This window comes from Aquarana catesbeiana, linkage group LG01, assembly GCF_042186555.1.
Source record: "Aquarana catesbeiana isolate 2022-GZ linkage group LG01, ASM4218655v1, whole genome shotgun sequence".
NCBI lineage: Eukaryota > Metazoa > Chordata > Amphibia > Anura > Ranidae > Aquarana > Aquarana catesbeiana.
Window position 1 is genome coordinate 893,925,511 of NC_133324.1, and position 17,676 is coordinate 893,943,186.

Below are 17,676 nucleotides of genomic sequence, written 5' to 3' on the forward strand. Positions count from 1 at the left end.
TCTTAAGTACATGGAAAGCATCACCATAAAGAAGCGAGAAGGAATACCTGGAAGAACGGTCAGCCAAGCAGTGTGATGTGAATAGCCAATAGAATTCCCAGCCAGACAGGTATACTCCCCAGCGTCCTCAAAAGACACATTGCGTAAAACCAGAACCTCTAAATCCTTATCCGAGGAGTATGTGCCCGTAGGCTAAAAAAAGAATGGAAAAGATGAAAATATAACATGGAGAAGAAGGAACAAAAGTGAAGGTGGATATAAAAAAAACTAAAATATCAAAGAAAGTACAAGCCATAATTCTGAAAAGAAAAAAAAATGGACACCAAGCAGATTAAGTTTATCATCCACAAATGAAGAGATGCCAGAACCCTTCACCAGGCTGCCTAAGCTCTGTTCCACCTAATATTGCATGCAAGCGAACACCACTTGAAAAAACAGACCCACAACACTGCATACTCAAAGGCTGGTATGGCTGGATCAGGCTATTTCTACTGGTTGGATGGGGCAATCTGAGAACCTATCTTGTTCAGAACCCCTTGAAAAAAAGAGTTCTAAAATATAGGCAAAAAATAAAGGGATAATATAGGCAACAGATCAATTGTCAGTGCCAATACAAGTTTTGTTAAAGTCCAATTAAAGTTATGGAAATAGATTTAGTCAATATATTAACAACCTTCATAATCTAACCTGTGTGTGTCCAAATAGGACTGTGCAGTCCGGAACAAATCAGAATTTGACCATGATGTCCAGGGCAATCTAACTGACCTGGTCAGACACATCCCCCATCTTTTGCAACACTACAATTCTGTATGAGTACACCTCACAAAGGTCAATGTGTAACTATATCAAATAACTTTACAGGCCAGGAGTCAGCTTGTTGTGGGTATTTTTTTTTCATTGCAAGCTCTTCAAAAGCACTTCTGAAGAGCCAGAAACACCAATGGTAGCAGACATGTTCAATTATCCAGCAACAGATACCAAAGACCCCAAGAAGTTTTTTCAGGACATCAGTGTTCAGCTTTTTGGCTTTGTTCAGAGTCTATGGTTTACCTGCTGATGGTTCATAAATGCTGAGCCAAAAAGACGCCTCGGCTATTCCTATAAAATTGTTGGCTCTACAAACATATTCTCCTTCATCGTTTGGTGTCACATTGGACAGAATTAGGCTAGCATCAGTTTCGGTCTTATTGCTTATCCATGACTGAAGGAACAGACAAAAACACTGAGACTTCAGAATATTGTTCCGCAAAATTATTAAAATTATCAACCAAGAAAGAGTTTACTGAAATTGTCCACCTGGTGGATGCTGTCATCAATACTCATGAAATGATTGAGAACAAGCGGCCTCTAAGCCAAGAAAAAACAGCCAGGAGTACTAACAGATTCCACAGAGGACAACTGTGACTGATAAACCTGGGGGATATTATTAGGATTAGTATTTGTCAAAGCACAGCTTTAGTGTATGAGACTCCAATATAAGTTCAAGATCATTACTGTAAGCTGTAAGTTAAAAGGGCAATTCAGTTATATGGGCACTTTGACAATTGGTTCGCTTCAAAACTGCCAGCAAAACGCATGTGTTAATGGGGCGGGGTTTTTTTTGGTCGCTTTTGCAGCGTTGGCGGTGCAGTTTTTAAAGGACATGTGACTCAAAAACTGCACCATAAATGCTTAGTGGGGGGCATTTTTGAGGCGGTTCCCATTCATTTCAATGGAGAGGAGCGTTTTTGTTGCAGTTTTTATAGCTCCTCAAACATGCTCCAAAGATGGATTTTTTTTCACGACAACGAAAGCGCACCGCCCCAGTATGAAAACATTCATTGATTTTAAAAGGGAAGCATTTTTCTTGAGCTTTTCAGGCACTTTTATTTAACACAAAATTAGGGCTCCATGCAAACAAAAACAGGTTCAAATGCAATTATAATTTAAGGCCCCTTACACATGGGGTGAACTACTGGCGGAGTACGCCTGCTCAGGGGGAATCTGTTAGCTGATCCCCGCTAAGCAGGCATATGATAGGAACCTGTCCGCTTTGCTTATGCAAAGTGGACACAGACCGCTATACTCTATGGGCAGTCGGATGTAAACAGACCGTCTGTCCGTTTACACCCGACTGCCATCCAATCTGCTAGGAGGATAGGAAAGGTATCCCCCATCCATCTGTTAGCAGATCAGATCAGATTGGATGTTTACATGTCCGTTTACATCCGCTGCTCCATAGAGGATAATAGGGGGCCCGACTGGTCCGCCCGTGTGAAAGGGTCCTTTAACACTTTCAGTATGGTTGCCTGAAATCTAGCTTTATATTATTCTCCCACTATAGCCTGAGAGCCCAAAAGCACAAAAAAAAAAACAAAGAACAACAGATTACGCATTGTGACTCAATCCAGCTCCTTTGCACTGGATGATGCTGCCAATCTAATATGATTTTCGGGGCTAGGGGCAGGTGATTATAGGAGAACACTGGAAGGGCTTTAGAATAGTGATGATGCTCAATGATGATCCAATCAGCAGTCAATTAACAAAGGAAACTTCAAAGCTGAAATCGTGATTAGTGACATTATCGATCTTACTATGCAGTGTAGGAGAGATGTCTGGATCAGAAGGCTGAATGAACGGAATTACAGTTATAACTTACTAGTTTTACATGTAAATGTTCAGACAGATCTGAGCAGCTGAAACGCTGTATAAAATTGTACCACATCTAGAGAGACATTTCTTTTTAAAAGCCAAGGCAGTGATAAACAATGCTCCTTGAGTTAATCCACAAAACTAGAAAAATGTAGTAAAATTTTCAGAAGGTGGATGAACTCAGATATCAAAATGTTGCAACACAACAGGGACTAGCAATCTGCAGAACTTCAACAAAGTATACACAATGCTAAATGTATGTACTTATCCAATGTTAGCAAAATATGATGTGTAAAAGACAAGGGACTATGGGGGTTATTTACAAAAAGCAAATCCACTTTGCACTGAAAGTGCACTTGGAAGTGCAGTCGCTCTAAATCTAAGGGGTAGATCTGAAATGAGTGGAAGCTCTGCTGATTTTATCATCCAATCATGTGCAAGCTAAAATGCTGTTTTTTATTTTCCTTGCATGTCCCCCTCGGATCTACAGCGACTTTACTTCCAAGTGCACTTGCAGTGCAAAGTGGATTTTCCTTTAGTAAATAACCCCCTATATGTATCATGCTGCCTAACTTGGCAAAACAAATGTCTGTTTTTGAAGAACATGGGCATTTTTTAAAGTTCATTAGTTAATTTAATGTGTCTTCATCTTAATTTGTCTTGTCTAAAGTTTAGTGTTCATTTTTTTTGTTGTCCACAACTGTCATGATCTAAGTAAGAAAAAATGCTATTTTGTGTCAAACACATTCTGTAGACAGTTCATCGGGAAGAAAGGTTTTAGCAAGGATTGCAGTTTCAATTATCAGGACTCAAAAACAGGATTCAGAGACAAAATATTAGGCGACTGGCCTGAGATCACTGCTGACTTAGTCGCTCATAAATTTCACGGTAAGATTTTCCAATATGCAGGAGTTATTTTATCACTTGGGATTGCTATATTTCAAAAGTACCCTCACAGGATACAAGACACAGCTCTTAAAAGCTCTCGTTAAAAATTTAAAGGTGTATCTGTTACTTTCCTCACAGGGAAGATGCCATTATGACCTAAATCTATATACAAAAAAAACAACCTACAGCTAAATCACTACAAAGGCATCATTTTAGATCCAGGGATATCACCTTATGTTCAGGTTGGTAAATTGCTCTGAACATCCTAACCTGACTGGCTACAGACCAGTTACGCTTGTGAATATTCCAACTCTTTTATTGCCTAAAGTTCTGTCAAGTCTTGTTAACCTAAAACAGCCTTTTTCAACCAGGGTGCTGCCCGGGTTTGTTAGGGGTGCCTTGACAAAATGCCTACAAACTGCACCAAATTGCCCCAAAAATTTGCACAAGCCAGTTGGTGGATCAAGCCTGCCTTCTTGTTACCCAAAGGCCACAGGTTTTCATTGAACAACATTTCAACCTTTTGCATCACACAGGCCAACCATCGGCTTCCTAAAAATTGCTGACATCATTGGTAGGCAAGAAGGGCATAAGGCACCTGCAGAGCATCCTTGTTTGCGACTCCCCCCCCCACCCTTTCTGTCAGCACTGGGGTGACATGAGCTGAGTGGGGGAGAAAAAATGGGGGAGAAGAAGTGCTAGTCAGTACCAGTTTGCGAAAAACACCTTTAATGTTTGGTGTCTTAAGAGAGTAGATGTTGCTGCACTATGTAAAACTATTAGTTTGGTATTTCACATTTTAGAATTGTGCATCATTTTAAAGAGTGCCAATGCTGGAAAATGGTTGAGAAACACTTTAACACAAGTTTTTATCTTTTGAGTAGAATAATGTAATGGGTACCAGATGATCCCACCATGTCAATTTTATCAAATTGTAAATGTCAATGACCAAAAATTTGACCAATTTGTTAAAGTGTATGCTTAATTTTTTTTTTTTTAATTTTGGATAGAGTAGAGAAGTGTTAAAACCCAACAATTACTGATTTTCTCTGTTCTTTTCTACTTTCTCTTTTTAGGTTCTTTTTTCGGGGACACTTATTTACATATTATAAAAATGCATAGTCTACCACACATATAAGAGCCACAGCTTTTTTTCGGGTTCCTTTCTCAAACATGTTTTTTAAAAACTCTCCTCCCTTGCCATTGTCATAATTTATTTTATTTTATGTGTAAAATGCATGCAACGTAAACTTGTTTTTATAGAACATTTACAACCTTTCAGTTTTTTGTTTTTTTTTACCATCTTTGCCCCATTGGCGAGATTTTCCTTCTCTCTGTCCCAAAGACCCAACCAGAAGTTAGAGGAACTCTTTTATAAGTGAAGACAAATTTCCATCTTAGACAGTAGCCACCTGAACAGTTGTCCCCACTGGAATGATTTCCCCTCCCCTCTTGTTCTGCTGAATAAAGTGAATGATCTTACCTTTAGGATGGAGACATAAGGATCGCCATCTTGGCCATACTTGCTGCCATTAATCTCCACATGCTTTAGCCACTGAATGTGAGGTTGAGCGTCGCTGTAAACTTTACAGTGAAACTCCACATCACTGCCTACTATCACCGTCTTATTGGCAGGTAACCCTGCCTGGAGGATGGGCCGATGGGAAGAACGCTCTGGAAAAAAAAAATGTGATTAATTTAGGATATTTCATACAATCAAGCTGATTCCTATCCTCTACATCCTACAAACTTTAAGAGGGCAGGACTGTGGCCAATGACAGTGGAAAATGCCCCAGCGTCAGTAGGAATAAACAATGCCTCAGGTTTGGTGGTCAGTAAGATTAAAAACATTGCGTCAGTGGAAGGAATGGTGCCCCGCCATTGGCGTCAGTGGAAGGAATGGTGCCCCGCCATTGGCGTCAGTGGAAGGAATGGTGCCCCGCCATTGGCGTCAGTGGAAGGAATGGTGCCCCGCCATTGGCGTCAGTGGAAGGAATGGTGCCCCGCCATTGGCGTCAGTGGAAGGAATGGTGCCCCGCCATTGGCGTCAGTGGAAGGAATGGTGCCCCGCCATTGGCGTCAGTGGAAGGAATGGTGCCCCGCCATTGGCGACAGTACCCATTTTAAGTGTATCCAAACTAAAGAGTGGTGGCTGCGTTCGTTTTCTTTTTCCCTTTTATTTTCACCTGGTGATCTGGCCGGTAACACATTCTGGTCCTAGGCTGACAATGCTCACTCCCTGTACTGTGCCTATAGATGAGCAGCGTTGTTACCCTATGACATGAAGTGTGTTCGGACCGCAGAAAACCTCACTACATAACATGGGGGAAGGTGTTCCGTAAGGTGACAAACTGGTGTGAGCAGTTGTGGTAATCAAAATCCAAATGCTGGAGACACACACACCACAAATCAGCATTCAAGAGGAGTGCGACCTACTACCCTCAGTTTTGAGCAACACTATTAAATGATCTAGAGTATTGGTGGTAGGCTGTTAAACTGTTGGGAGTTTTTGTTACTTAAAGCTGGAATATATTGCTGTGTGACTACAGCATTGGCCTTAACAGGCATAAATGCATCCACTTTTATGTAACAGAGTGATAAGCAAACACCTAGCTGATCTTTTATTTGTAACATTGTATACATAGTCATTTTACATTAACTGGAAGGAAATGGGGTAGGAATTCTACAATAGGGTATGAAGTGTGAAATGAAACCAAGCTACAACAAAATCAGCAAGCATCACCAATAAGGACCATTATATTTTTGCTTGTGATTACTTTAAATTACCTCTGTAGCTCCTTTAAAAACAAGCTATTTGTTAGGTAGCCAAGTCATTTGGCAGGTCTGCTCAACTTTCGTTGGAGCCATATGAAAGTTTCTTGTCAGTGTTGTTCTACGTGAGATTTGGAGGCCCCTGAAACCACCTCTTCACAGGAGACTTTGTGGCTTGTGAAACTCGCTAACAAACATCTCCGCAGAACTGGCTATGTCCTACGTTGGGGTAACTATTGGATATTATACCTATGCCAGGAAGGCAATTTCCTTGTACAACCCTCGCAAAAAGCATAAACAGCAAAACAAACAAGCCAGGTATTGTAGGGTCAGAACACGTATACAGGACTTCTTCCATGAAGGCCACAAACAAGGGCAACTTTCATAACAGCTCATGAATATGCATAAATATCCATGTGAAATAAATCCCATTATGAAAGTAATGTATTGGCAAAGATTAACATGTAACTAGCAAGGTTTCCGAAAAATTTGAAAAAAAACAGGCTTGCATATTATAACCCATCACATTCCATATTTAAAGCTTCCAGCACAAAAAAAATATACATGTTTAATTGCAGCTAATATAAGTAGCCACGAGTCTGGGAAACAGTAGATCAGCATTTGGAACTAATTAAGCTCTAGTACATGCACAATATTGCTACTGATTAAGTCCTTTCAATTAAATTTAGGCTTTACACAAAATTTTCTGAACCCCAGTATACAGATATGAGTAAGGCATTCATTGTGTTCTTGAACAAACTGGAAGCTTATCGCCAAGTACAACTTCACATGTTCAGGTCTGCATGTAATGTTTCCTGCACTAGGTGTGGTGGAAGAAAGTGCATTATTCATTTTTGCAAAAGTAAAAGAAAGACTCACCTAGGACATCCAGCTGGTAAGTGTGACGGAGAGTTCCATACTTGTTGTCCACCACGCAAGTATAATTTCCTTTATCGGACGGAACCACGCTCTCCATAACCACGCTCCACTGCTGGTGTCGCAACTGTAAAGAATGATTAAACAATAAGAATACAGTTGAATGGCCAGCAAGTTGTCCAGCATGATGACAATGTTCTCCAAGCATTGGTTTATGGACTACCAGGAGCCTATAGACAAAAAGCTACCTCTACGGTAAACATAAAAGGGCAAAAATCTAACCATTTTAAATTACTGATCTGTTAACATTTTTCATTTTAATCTAAATGTATAAAGCATAACATTGGGCGCTACAGTGCAGCTTATATTATCCATATAACAAACTAATATATTAATAAAGAATTTAATATATGGCAAGTACAAAATATTGCAAAACCTGGTAAAAGGTTCAATTACAGCCAAACACGTGACGGCATACCTCGGTTTCACACTAATACATGCAACAGAATCTCACTTTAGGGCTGAAGTAAACCTGTAATATCAAACTGCTATTTCTTTAACTGGACTAAATCTTCAAGTTGGAAACGTAAAATGAAAATGATACAACAGCTAACCTTCAAGCTATAAGAACTTGAAAATATTGCCAGCCAAGATTTTACATGGGAAATTGGAGCACTGTTAAATCACCACTTCAGTTTGCCCAAACTCTTCTTAAAGGCCAACTCTAGTGAAAACATTCAGTTTTGGAAAGAGGGGAAGGGTTAGAACCTCTGCCTGATTTATTGCCCTCTGTATTTCTGTTTAGGAGGAGATTTCCTCTCACTTTTCCCTTGACACCAGAACAGATAAGGAAAAACTCTACCAAGGAGACACCAACAGTAACATCTTTTAAATGGTGGAATGGCTGGAATCTTATCCACTTTTGAGTTGTCTATGCCAACATTTGAAGGATCTCTTCTTACTTCCTGTTCAGGCAACACATTGTGAGTCAGGGTGTTTCAATGCATCTCTGTAACAGAAAATCAAGGCAAATCTCCCCAACAGGGACACAGATAGGTTTCAACCCTTCCAATCATGCTAATACTTAGGCCAAAATGCACCAACTCTCTGGAAGCCTCCAATATTGCTTGACAATCAGGCATTGCAAACCAAAATGTAGACAGCTTGAAGATCTACAAGGTAACCAGTATGTACTTGACCCTTCAATTAGTTCCTAACACTGCAATATAGTGTCAGAAATTCATCAGAGAGAAGATATTCCATACAAGCACTCTTAGAATGTGGGAGTATCTTTGACCTAAGCACAGGGAGGAAGATGTAAGTTGTTTCGAGATGTTCTGCTTCATATCTCTAAAAACATAGGAGTGTGATCACAGGGATTACAGGTATGTTATCTCTCCTCTCTCTCATCTTTATTCTAAATAGTTCTGTTTACTGGGGCATTTCATCCCATAACATCACGTCCTCGCTGCACATATGTCATATGTCTAACTGAGGAATACAAGGTATTTCTACACATTCCTTAATGATCTCATTTTAAGGAGCTGGTGAGCCTCAGAGAGCTGTGTTAGGTTCTGAGTGTATGCAAATTATTTGAGGCACAGGTATTAGTTTGAGAACACAAACAAAGTATTTAAAAAAAAAAAAAATTCTATGGAAAGGCTAGCAAGTGTATCAGAACGGTGCCCAGAGAGCTGGTCCACAGATACACCAAGAGTTAATTACAACTGAACAGATATATACATTCATTGCGATCTTGTTCTTATTTTTGGCTGGAGTACTGCCTTAAAGGCCAAGTCCAAAGTTTGCAATGCATTAGGAGTGCAATGCCAGGCTCCTGCAGACTCTTCCTTGAGCTCTATGTCCCTACCAGGAACATAGATTTTTAGTGGGAGAGCTGGAGGAAAAATCCATCTGCCATGGTGGAAGATGGGACTTGTAGTTTATTCATTCACAGATCTTGTACAAACAACGCAGATGTAAGGGCCGTGTCACTTGGCACCATGTTGCACCCTGAATATGGTGAAGTTTTGGGTGGGGTAGTGTTATAACCACCATAATGTTTTTAATGCTCTGTGTGTCTGTTGGAAATATGAACATCACTTCCTGTCTCTGACTCAAACATCCAAATCCAGCACTTTATGTAGTTCAGGATAGGGTAGGGTACGTCTAATCGATCTGTCAGGGCTTTTTCTATCCAGTCTGTGTCCCACTTGGGAAATTTTTCATTTAGTCTCCCCTACACTATTACAGCCTTTTAAGGGAGGTCCAGGGTCCTTCAGAAAACGTTCATGCATTGTTTTTGTTGCAGCCAAACTCTCCTCCGAGACAAACCCCGACTGGCACGCTCAGGATCCCAGGCACGGTGAGACTGCACAGGAGTCTGTCCCGGAAAAATCCAAAGCTTTTTCTGGGTCATTTAGTGTCTGTAGACTTACAATAACAGATTCCTGGGAGGATTTAAATATTAAGGCTCTTAAGGGGAAGTCATATGAAATGCTCAAGAAAAGGGGTGACTCAGATCAGACTACACATGCAGATTATCTTAATGGGAATGTTGGGAAGAAAAAAAAACGTATCTGCATTTGAGACTTTATATGCAGTTGCCATAGTAACTAACATTTCACATTAAAGAATTTAGAATATAAATTTTCTTATTTCATCATTGATCACAGTCACCACAATTAGTACATGGCTAATCAAGAAAAGTTCCAAGAATTTGAAATGCACCAGCAGTCAGCAATGGAGTCCTGGAATTAATTCCAGCCGGTGACCCACCTTCCTGTGTTCAGGTTTGTTCAAAGGTAAAAGGCATGGTTCTAAATTAAAGTAGTTCTAAAGTTAAACTTTAATGCATTATCTGCATTAAGGTTAAAAAACATCTCCACTAGCCGTTTGTTCCAGTCCAGAGTCCTATCTTGATCCAGCGCTGCGCCCCTCTGCAGCAGTGCTAGTCTCTCTCCCTAGTCTCACAGGCCATTGGCCCCTGCTGCTGTCAATCAAATCATGTGAGCAGAGAGCCAAGCCGCACTGTGCGTCTCAATAGACGCACAGTCTGGTTTAGGAGTGCGCCCATATCTATGCTACCATAGCAAGCAGCTTGCTATGGGGGGGCACACTCAAGGAAGGAAAAGCGGAGAGGGTCAGCAGGGGACCCCAGGAGAGCAGGTAAGGGGTAGCTCTGTGCAATGTTTCTGCAGAGAGCTGGCAAGTATAACATCTTTTTATTTTAGGTGAAAAAAAACATTAATACAGATTTGACCTCTGAATGCCATTTGTACACAGCATGGCAGTGGGCATTAAAGTGGTTCTAAAAGGCAATTTTTTTTTTTTTTTAATACGTCCTACTTACTTGCTCTGTGCAATGGTTTTGCACAGAGCAGCCCTGATCCTCCTCTTTTGGGGTTCCCTGTCCGTGCTCCTGGTTTCTGCTTGCTATGGGGGCACTTGTGTGAGCTTGCTCTAGAGCCGGGCTGTGTGTGTCCATTTAATAATGGTCATCATGAAGTCATGTGATGCATGACGTAACGCGTAGGGTGGAGTCTGTAGGAGCGAGGACCAGAAGTCATGTCCTTGTTTAATTATAAATTAATGTAAGCAGCATTTTAAGCATAAAGTGATGTTAATGCATATTACACCATTGGGCTATCCTCTATGCCCCCACATGGTATACGAGTGCACCCCAGTATACGGATCACACCCCCATTACAGAGGAGGAAGATCTAGGTGAATAAGAATACCCTCGTGAGTGGGAGACCTTACCACAGTGTACCCTGGAATCTTGGAATACCAATCTAACCAGAGAGAAGTGATCTGGATATTACTGCACATTGAGTGTATACTACATTATTGAGGTGAGGGCACTGAGAGCACTAAGGTGATTGGGGAAGAGGCTTAAAGATTTTTGAAAGGAAGAAGTCATGTTTATTTCACGTTTTATGAACTACAATACCATTGTTTCCATCATTATTGGATTATTATTCACTATTTATTGTGTGTCCACTGACGCACACAGCCTGGCTTGGTCATGCCCCTGCTCTCTCCTCACCCACAGCTGGCTGTTACTGTTCAGGTATTCAGCCAGCCAAGGGTGTTGCCGGCGTCTCAACACAATAGCCGGCATAGCAAATTCTTCCATCCATTGAAAGCAGTCACTGTTTTACCAATTATTTTACACCTGGTTCAGCTGAATTTTTAAAGTCGACTGGTGCAGACAGAACCACCATGACTCCAATTTTGGACAATTCAGCAGGAATTAGCAAAAAAAAATCTGAGCTGCCCATCGGCAATTATCTAGGAAGCCAGAATTACAGGAAAATCATAAACCCAGAGTTTGTGCCAAGAGGAATATTATAAACTCCATCCAATGTATACATTCCTGCAACTAAACAGAATTAGGCAGGGAAGGTTTCCGAGGTTAGAGTGCCTTCAATACTTTATCTGTATTTACAGAGCTTGTAGGGAACAAAGTGTTTATATGTAAGAGGACAGACGCCAATGCTCAGATTTCACACATTTTGCCCTAAAATAAGATTTTATCAGACAGAAAGCTTGTGTCTGGAGCCTGTCACCACTGTGCTGCTGAGACAGCTTGACCGGCATCCCAGATACGGTGACAGGAGGTCAGCGGGACCTCTGAAAGGACTGCAGTCCCTCTTCCAATAAATGCATGCTTGTTAGACACTGACCATTGCCTGACTTATGTGTAACACACTGCAGGAGAGCACCGCTCATAGAACAAAGCACGCTATATACTGAAGAGCAAATAAAGCCCTCTGTGGAGCAGAATATACATGTGTCAAGTTTGATTGAAAAAAAAAAAAAAAAATAGTTGCGATACATGCTTAAAATAATTAGATTTGGAAGACTGTTTTTAGTCCTACTACTAAAACAGGAAACAAAAAATCAGAAAATACAAGCTATATTAAACATGCATTATTAACAAACGGTGTGTTAAAGGCCAATGGAACTTTCAGCTAAATACCATTCTATGTGTATAAAACATGTTCAGGTTGCACCGATACGGTTTTTTTTTATCGGCGAATATGAGCACCGAAATTTTCGATCAAGTACTTGCCGATGCCGAGTACCAATATTTTGCAGTGCGATTTGTGTCAATACAAAAATAAATAACTGCAAGTCACACTGCAAAAATGCGATTTCCCCCATCGCTCCTGTGTGTGTAGAAAGAGAACCTGCCATCTAGTGGGCAGCTTATTAAAAATGTTAGAACTCATATTAATACATATCTGGTCAAATGCCAAATTTGCATAGTGTCCCGGACCCGCCGATGACAGAAAATCACGGCAGGAGGTACTCACAGGGCTGGAGGAGAAGTTTCAGGACCCTGCGGATATAGGGCGGAAGTGATTTCAGCTTGGGGCAGACCACCTCTACATCTCCTTCAGCCACGTAAGCACCTCCAGCAGCTGTGATTTTCTATCATCGGTGGGAGCAGGACACTTATGCAGATTTTACATTTGAACTGTAGTTAAAGGAAAAGTCCAACCTGAGCTCGTTTGGCTGGGCTTCTCCTATGGGTCACAGAAGTGCAATTCATTTTGACTCCTGTGACCCGCTTTCAGCAGAGAGTGGACTTCAAACGTCACCAATATCAGTCCAAGCCCTGCGTCATCCCGACTCTAGGAGTCTGGATCCACCAGGTGCCTGGACTAATAGCCATCTCAGCCTCTCAGCGAGAAGCCGAGACGGCCGCTCCCCGCCCCTCCACATATTTGATGACTTGATGAACATTGTTTGAAAGTAATTTGAAAAAAAATAAAAAATTCATCCTGCTCCTCATTTCATCACTGTTCAAACAGCCTTTTTACACAATTCAGAGGATAAACCCCTTAGGTTCCACAGTGAGTATAACAAGCATGCTTTACTACATATACACACTGATTTTACTGTTGTGGGTTTAGCAACACTTTAAATCTACATTACATAGAGAAGGAGGAGGAAGGTGGTGGATAGTGGTGGGTTGCAAATTTTATTTAAAACTAGACCAACCTTTTTCAGATGCCATATAGACAATTCATTGAAATTGAATCAAACCTAAACCTTTATATCCCACTTCTATTCCAATGGACAAGTTCCTTATTGTTTAAATTGGCTTTTTGGAAACAAACTGTAAAGCCATTTTCTTTCACGCGGTAATCAATTAGCCAGTGTTAATGTGCGGTGTGATGAGAAGACAACAGGGCCAACAGATAAGAGATAGGCAGGACTAAACTGTTTATCCTCTGCTGCCCTTCACTTTCCCTGGCTGATATGCTTTGTCAGAGGGCCCTTTGTTTAGACATTCATGGGGCTTAGAGCTTTCAAGCCTTAAGTGAGAAAGACAGAAAATATTTCTGCAAGTCCTGTCACTCAGTCTGGAGGTCGGGGGCGCAGGTCACATGCTGAAGGTCAGATCCTCTGTGGCCACAATGACAGCCAAACACAAGTCTGACAAAGTACAAATCTGCAATTAACAAGCTGGGCCGGGAATTAGGGCTCCAGCCCAAGAGCGCGTGTTTTGCCCAGTTGAACATGGATTCGGCTCTGTGTCTGTATTTTCCATGTTTTCCTCCAGAAAATTCAGTAGAGGATAAATTAGGCCTAAAATAAATACTTCTCAACTCTCTGCAGTGGGCCACAGGGACATCGTTTATAACGTGAAATTAAAAATCCCCAGTCAGTTGACCATGCAGAATCCATGCAAAAAAACCCAAAACAGCCACCATCAAAAAGGGACAATACATGAAAAATGTAGATCAAACACTTTGGCAATTTTTTCACCACTATTCTTTTAAGTAAACGGAAAGCGATGGAATAAAATTTGAGGGTGGACATAAAAGTATAGTATGCCTTATTCAGAAACTAGCCACAGGATCAAACCACAGACACAAATACCTTTAATAGGTCCTTCCGTAAGTGTTGAGAGCTGGCAAGAACCTTCCAACTTCCATCACCATCCTACTGGCCCATCTGTATGATTGTCAGCTTAAGTGGCCAAATTAAATATGTACCATGTCACTTTCCCATAGGATTTTTGTTAAAGGTACACTAGTCCTGAGATTAATATTCCAATCTTAGGGAACCGACGTGTGTCAAAGTAGGATGTTGGGCTTTTCCCAACTATTCTTAAAAACACTCCCTCCCCCCGACCTAACACCTATACCAACACATGTGTGTAAAAACATGTCTACACTTTCCTATTTTCAGCCTGCTCTGGTCCAGCCAGTGGCCGTTGGAAAGGAGGGCGTACCAACAACAGATTGGCCATATAGGAGCCTATGGGTGATGTCAACGCTTCTAGGCATAACCAGCCGTTGTCAAGCGCTCTTTTCCCATCCCTGCAGACAACACTGTCTGACACAGGGGAGATCACGTGACCGGATCGGTGCGGGCTGATAATAGGTAAGAATATACACCTAGTTAATATAGGTGTTAGGAGGGGAGAGGGAACCATTTCATGCATGTTTAAGCCCTGTACACACAATCAGAAAATTGCACGAAAAATACCACCTTCAAAGCGATCGTACGATAATCGGATCGTTAGTACAGAGCTTTAGAGAGCCGATCAGGACAGTTCATCCGATATTATTTGAACGGACATGTACGAAAATATTTTTCGTACAATGCCAGATTGTATGATTTTTGTTTAATCAGTACAGCTGTCGGTCGAAAATGCAAAACAAATGCATTACAACACATGACATCACTTCCGAATTTTTATTCTGTCATACGAGAATTTTTATGACTTTAGTAAACTCATCAGATATGATCTGAGATTTGCATGCAAAAAAACAAAAAACAGACGATCATTCGTCCGATAATCTCATGGTGTGTACCGGGCTTTAGTTAAAGGCCAGAATTCTACTTCCTGCCCCCCCGGTGTCCCCTTTAAAAGTTCTTAATGCCCAGGGGCGTGGCAAGGATCGGCGATCATATGACCACCAGGATTGGCAGTCACATGATTGGAAGCAGGCCCCGCTGGCTACTAATGTCTTCACTGGACTGAGAGCCATTTTCGACAGCTCGGGCTTTTGTGCTGGGGGTGCGCAGAACAAACACTGCCTACCCAGCAATGCATATGTGCGGTGTGTGGGCATTAAAGCCCAGATTTTTTGCCGCCGCACGTGTGTTACTGGTGCAGAAAGTGGTACACACAGTATGTTTTGTAATCAGGAGAAGGGGAGGAATGTAGGGTTGGGTTATTTAGTTCTAAAGAGGAACATTAAAGATAGCCATACACAGCATGAATTTTGGTTGAGTCCTGCTAATTCGGGTGGTCCTGTCTGCACCACCCGGGGCAACAAAAGTCGATTCAAAAATCAGCTGAGCTGGGTGGAAAATTATTGGCCTAAGACCCCTTTCATACTGGGGCGTTTTTAAGGCGTTTTTCAGGCGCTTTAGCGTTAAAAAAGCCCCTGTAAAGCGCCTGAAAGAAGCCTTATCTGCAATCCCAATGTGAAAGCCCGAGCCCTTTCACACTGCCAGCGCCTGAAAAACGCTGGTAAAGCGCCGCTTACGATCCCTTTCACACTGGTGTGAGTGTGAAAGGGCTCGGGTCATCGGTGCACCCAGCCCGGTAGTAAAAACACGAAAGAGCTGCAAAGAAGCTGCTTGCAGGAATTTTTTTTGACGCCCTGCCAGCGCAGCGCCCCAGTGTGAAAGCACTCGGGCTTTCACATAGGGATTGCAGATGAAGCTTCTTTCAGGTGCTTTTTTTTTTTTTTTTTTTTTTAACGCTAAAGCGCCTGAAAAACGCTCCAGTGTGAAAGGGGTCTCAGCGTGAAAGCACTCGGGCTTTCACATAGGGATTGCAGATGAGGCTTCTTTCAGGCGCTTTTTTTTAATGCTAAAGCGCCTGAAAAATGCCCCAGTGTGAAAGGGGTCTAACTGACTGCATCCAACCAGATGCAGTCACTGTTCAGGTATTCAGACAGCTGCGGCTGCTGTCCTTATACCATAGCCAGCAGGGGAGATTCCTCCATCCACACCGTTTAATGTGAAATGGCAATTACGCTGTATTTTTATTTCGTTTAGCCCGCACACTGAATGGGGGATATCTAGAAGTGTATGGCTAGCTTTTCTTTAAGAGCGGCCAGAGCTGTTCTATGATAAATAGACAAGAGAATTTAGTGGGGTTTTCAAATTTTATTTAAAGTATACTTTATACTCAGAAAAGGGTCCTTCCACGCAGTATTTCTGCTAATATAGAGATGAACAGAGATAATCCTGCATTAGGCATCATCATCAACATTGGGGAGATCACCGGATTTGCAGCGAGCGCATAGAGAATGACCAGGAGTCATGTATTTGATTGGCCAGATCTGTTTGAGATCCTCACAAGTATAGTCAGCTACAGATTTTCTCAAAATATTAATGCGTTTTATTACACAAAAGATGAATTAAAAAGCGCTTATAAAAACTCTTTAAACGTCTCCCAGACGGATCTATTTTTTATTATGCTCTGCTCCTTTCTGCCCTGTAACGTTGTAATTGTGAGCTCTGACAAGTGTGTGCACAAGGGATTATGCGCTGTCTGTTGGCACCAGACACAATGGTACTTCTTTTGCTTATCACGTGTGTCATGTGACCAGACCCTGACCTGAACATTCCAGAGTAGCCAACTTTCCCATTCACAGTCAGCTACAGCAAAAGCATGTGAAAGGGTTTTCAGAAAAAAGCCAGCGATTAAAGATTAATAAGATCTGCAGTAGATGGGACAAATAGCACACAGTGTTTTGCGAACAGGAAGATAAGGAAGAGAAAAAAGCTGAATGCAAGAAACACTGGATTTAAATCACTTGTGTAAAAATGGTTTTGGATCTCTTAGTAATGAAGCAGGCAAGATTTCTGCATCTGAGTTCCCAGCTCCACTCCCTACCATTGCCCTGCGTCAGGGGGCCTCAATCTCTGTTGGATTTTTTTTTCCATATTTATCCTCAAAGTACTACTCTGGCTTAAAGCAGCTGGTTTTCAAAATACGAAAGTCTCTTTGCAATGGTTAAGTTGCTAAGCAAGTTAGGCCATAAGGCCCCGTTCACACTTGCAAATGTGGCCGTTAGCAACTATATGCGGGAGACCCAGCGATAAGTTGTGGATGGCTGCTCCATTGAAAGCAATGGGAGGCTGACAGCTCCTGTAGCTAATTGCGTCAGCTCACCTTTAAATCAATCATGAAGCGATTACCTGCGAAGGATCGGTCCAGGACGCAGACATTGGAGGCTGATCATTCGCTCAGTGAGATTACATGCAAGATAAGCCTTTTGTTGCTTTTTGTTTCAAACATGTTTTATTGAAGATATAGATCATATACAATACAAAGAAACGTCAATTGCGTAATAGTATAATTAATTTGCCAAATCAGAAATATAGCATAAAGAGAAGGGGGAAGAGCAGGTGATACAAAATGTGTATCTGATAGGAGAGGGGATAAGGAGAACAAAAAATAAAACCTCTCATTATACGTTAATGTAACGCAACGGTTGTAGGCCAATTTTTTATTTTTTTTCG

General features: G+C 41.5%; 1 protein-coding gene across 6 annotated transcripts in view; it reads right to left on the bottom strand.

Annotated features, from left to right (window-relative positions):
- Positions 1 to 17,676, bottom strand: part of FGFR3 (fibroblast growth factor receptor 3) — a 146,822-nt gene that overhangs the window by 29,135 nt on the left and 100,011 nt on the right. For 3 of the 6 annotated variants that reach the window (XM_073610931.1, XM_073610930.1, XM_073610929.1), the window contains exons 6-8: positions 7,171 to 7,294; positions 5,003 to 5,193; positions 48 to 192 (exon numbers count right to left, since the gene is read on the bottom strand). In XM_073610931.1, the coding sequence (XP_073467032.1) occupies positions 48 to 192; positions 5,003 to 5,193; positions 7,171 to 7,294 (460 nt within the window). Of the gene's footprint in view, positions 1 to 47; positions 193 to 1,050; positions 1,202 to 5,002; positions 5,194 to 7,170; positions 7,295 to 17,676 lie in introns of all 6 variants that reach the window. The other 3 variants (XM_073610928.1, XM_073610927.1, XM_073610926.1) reach the window with 1 other exon arrangement.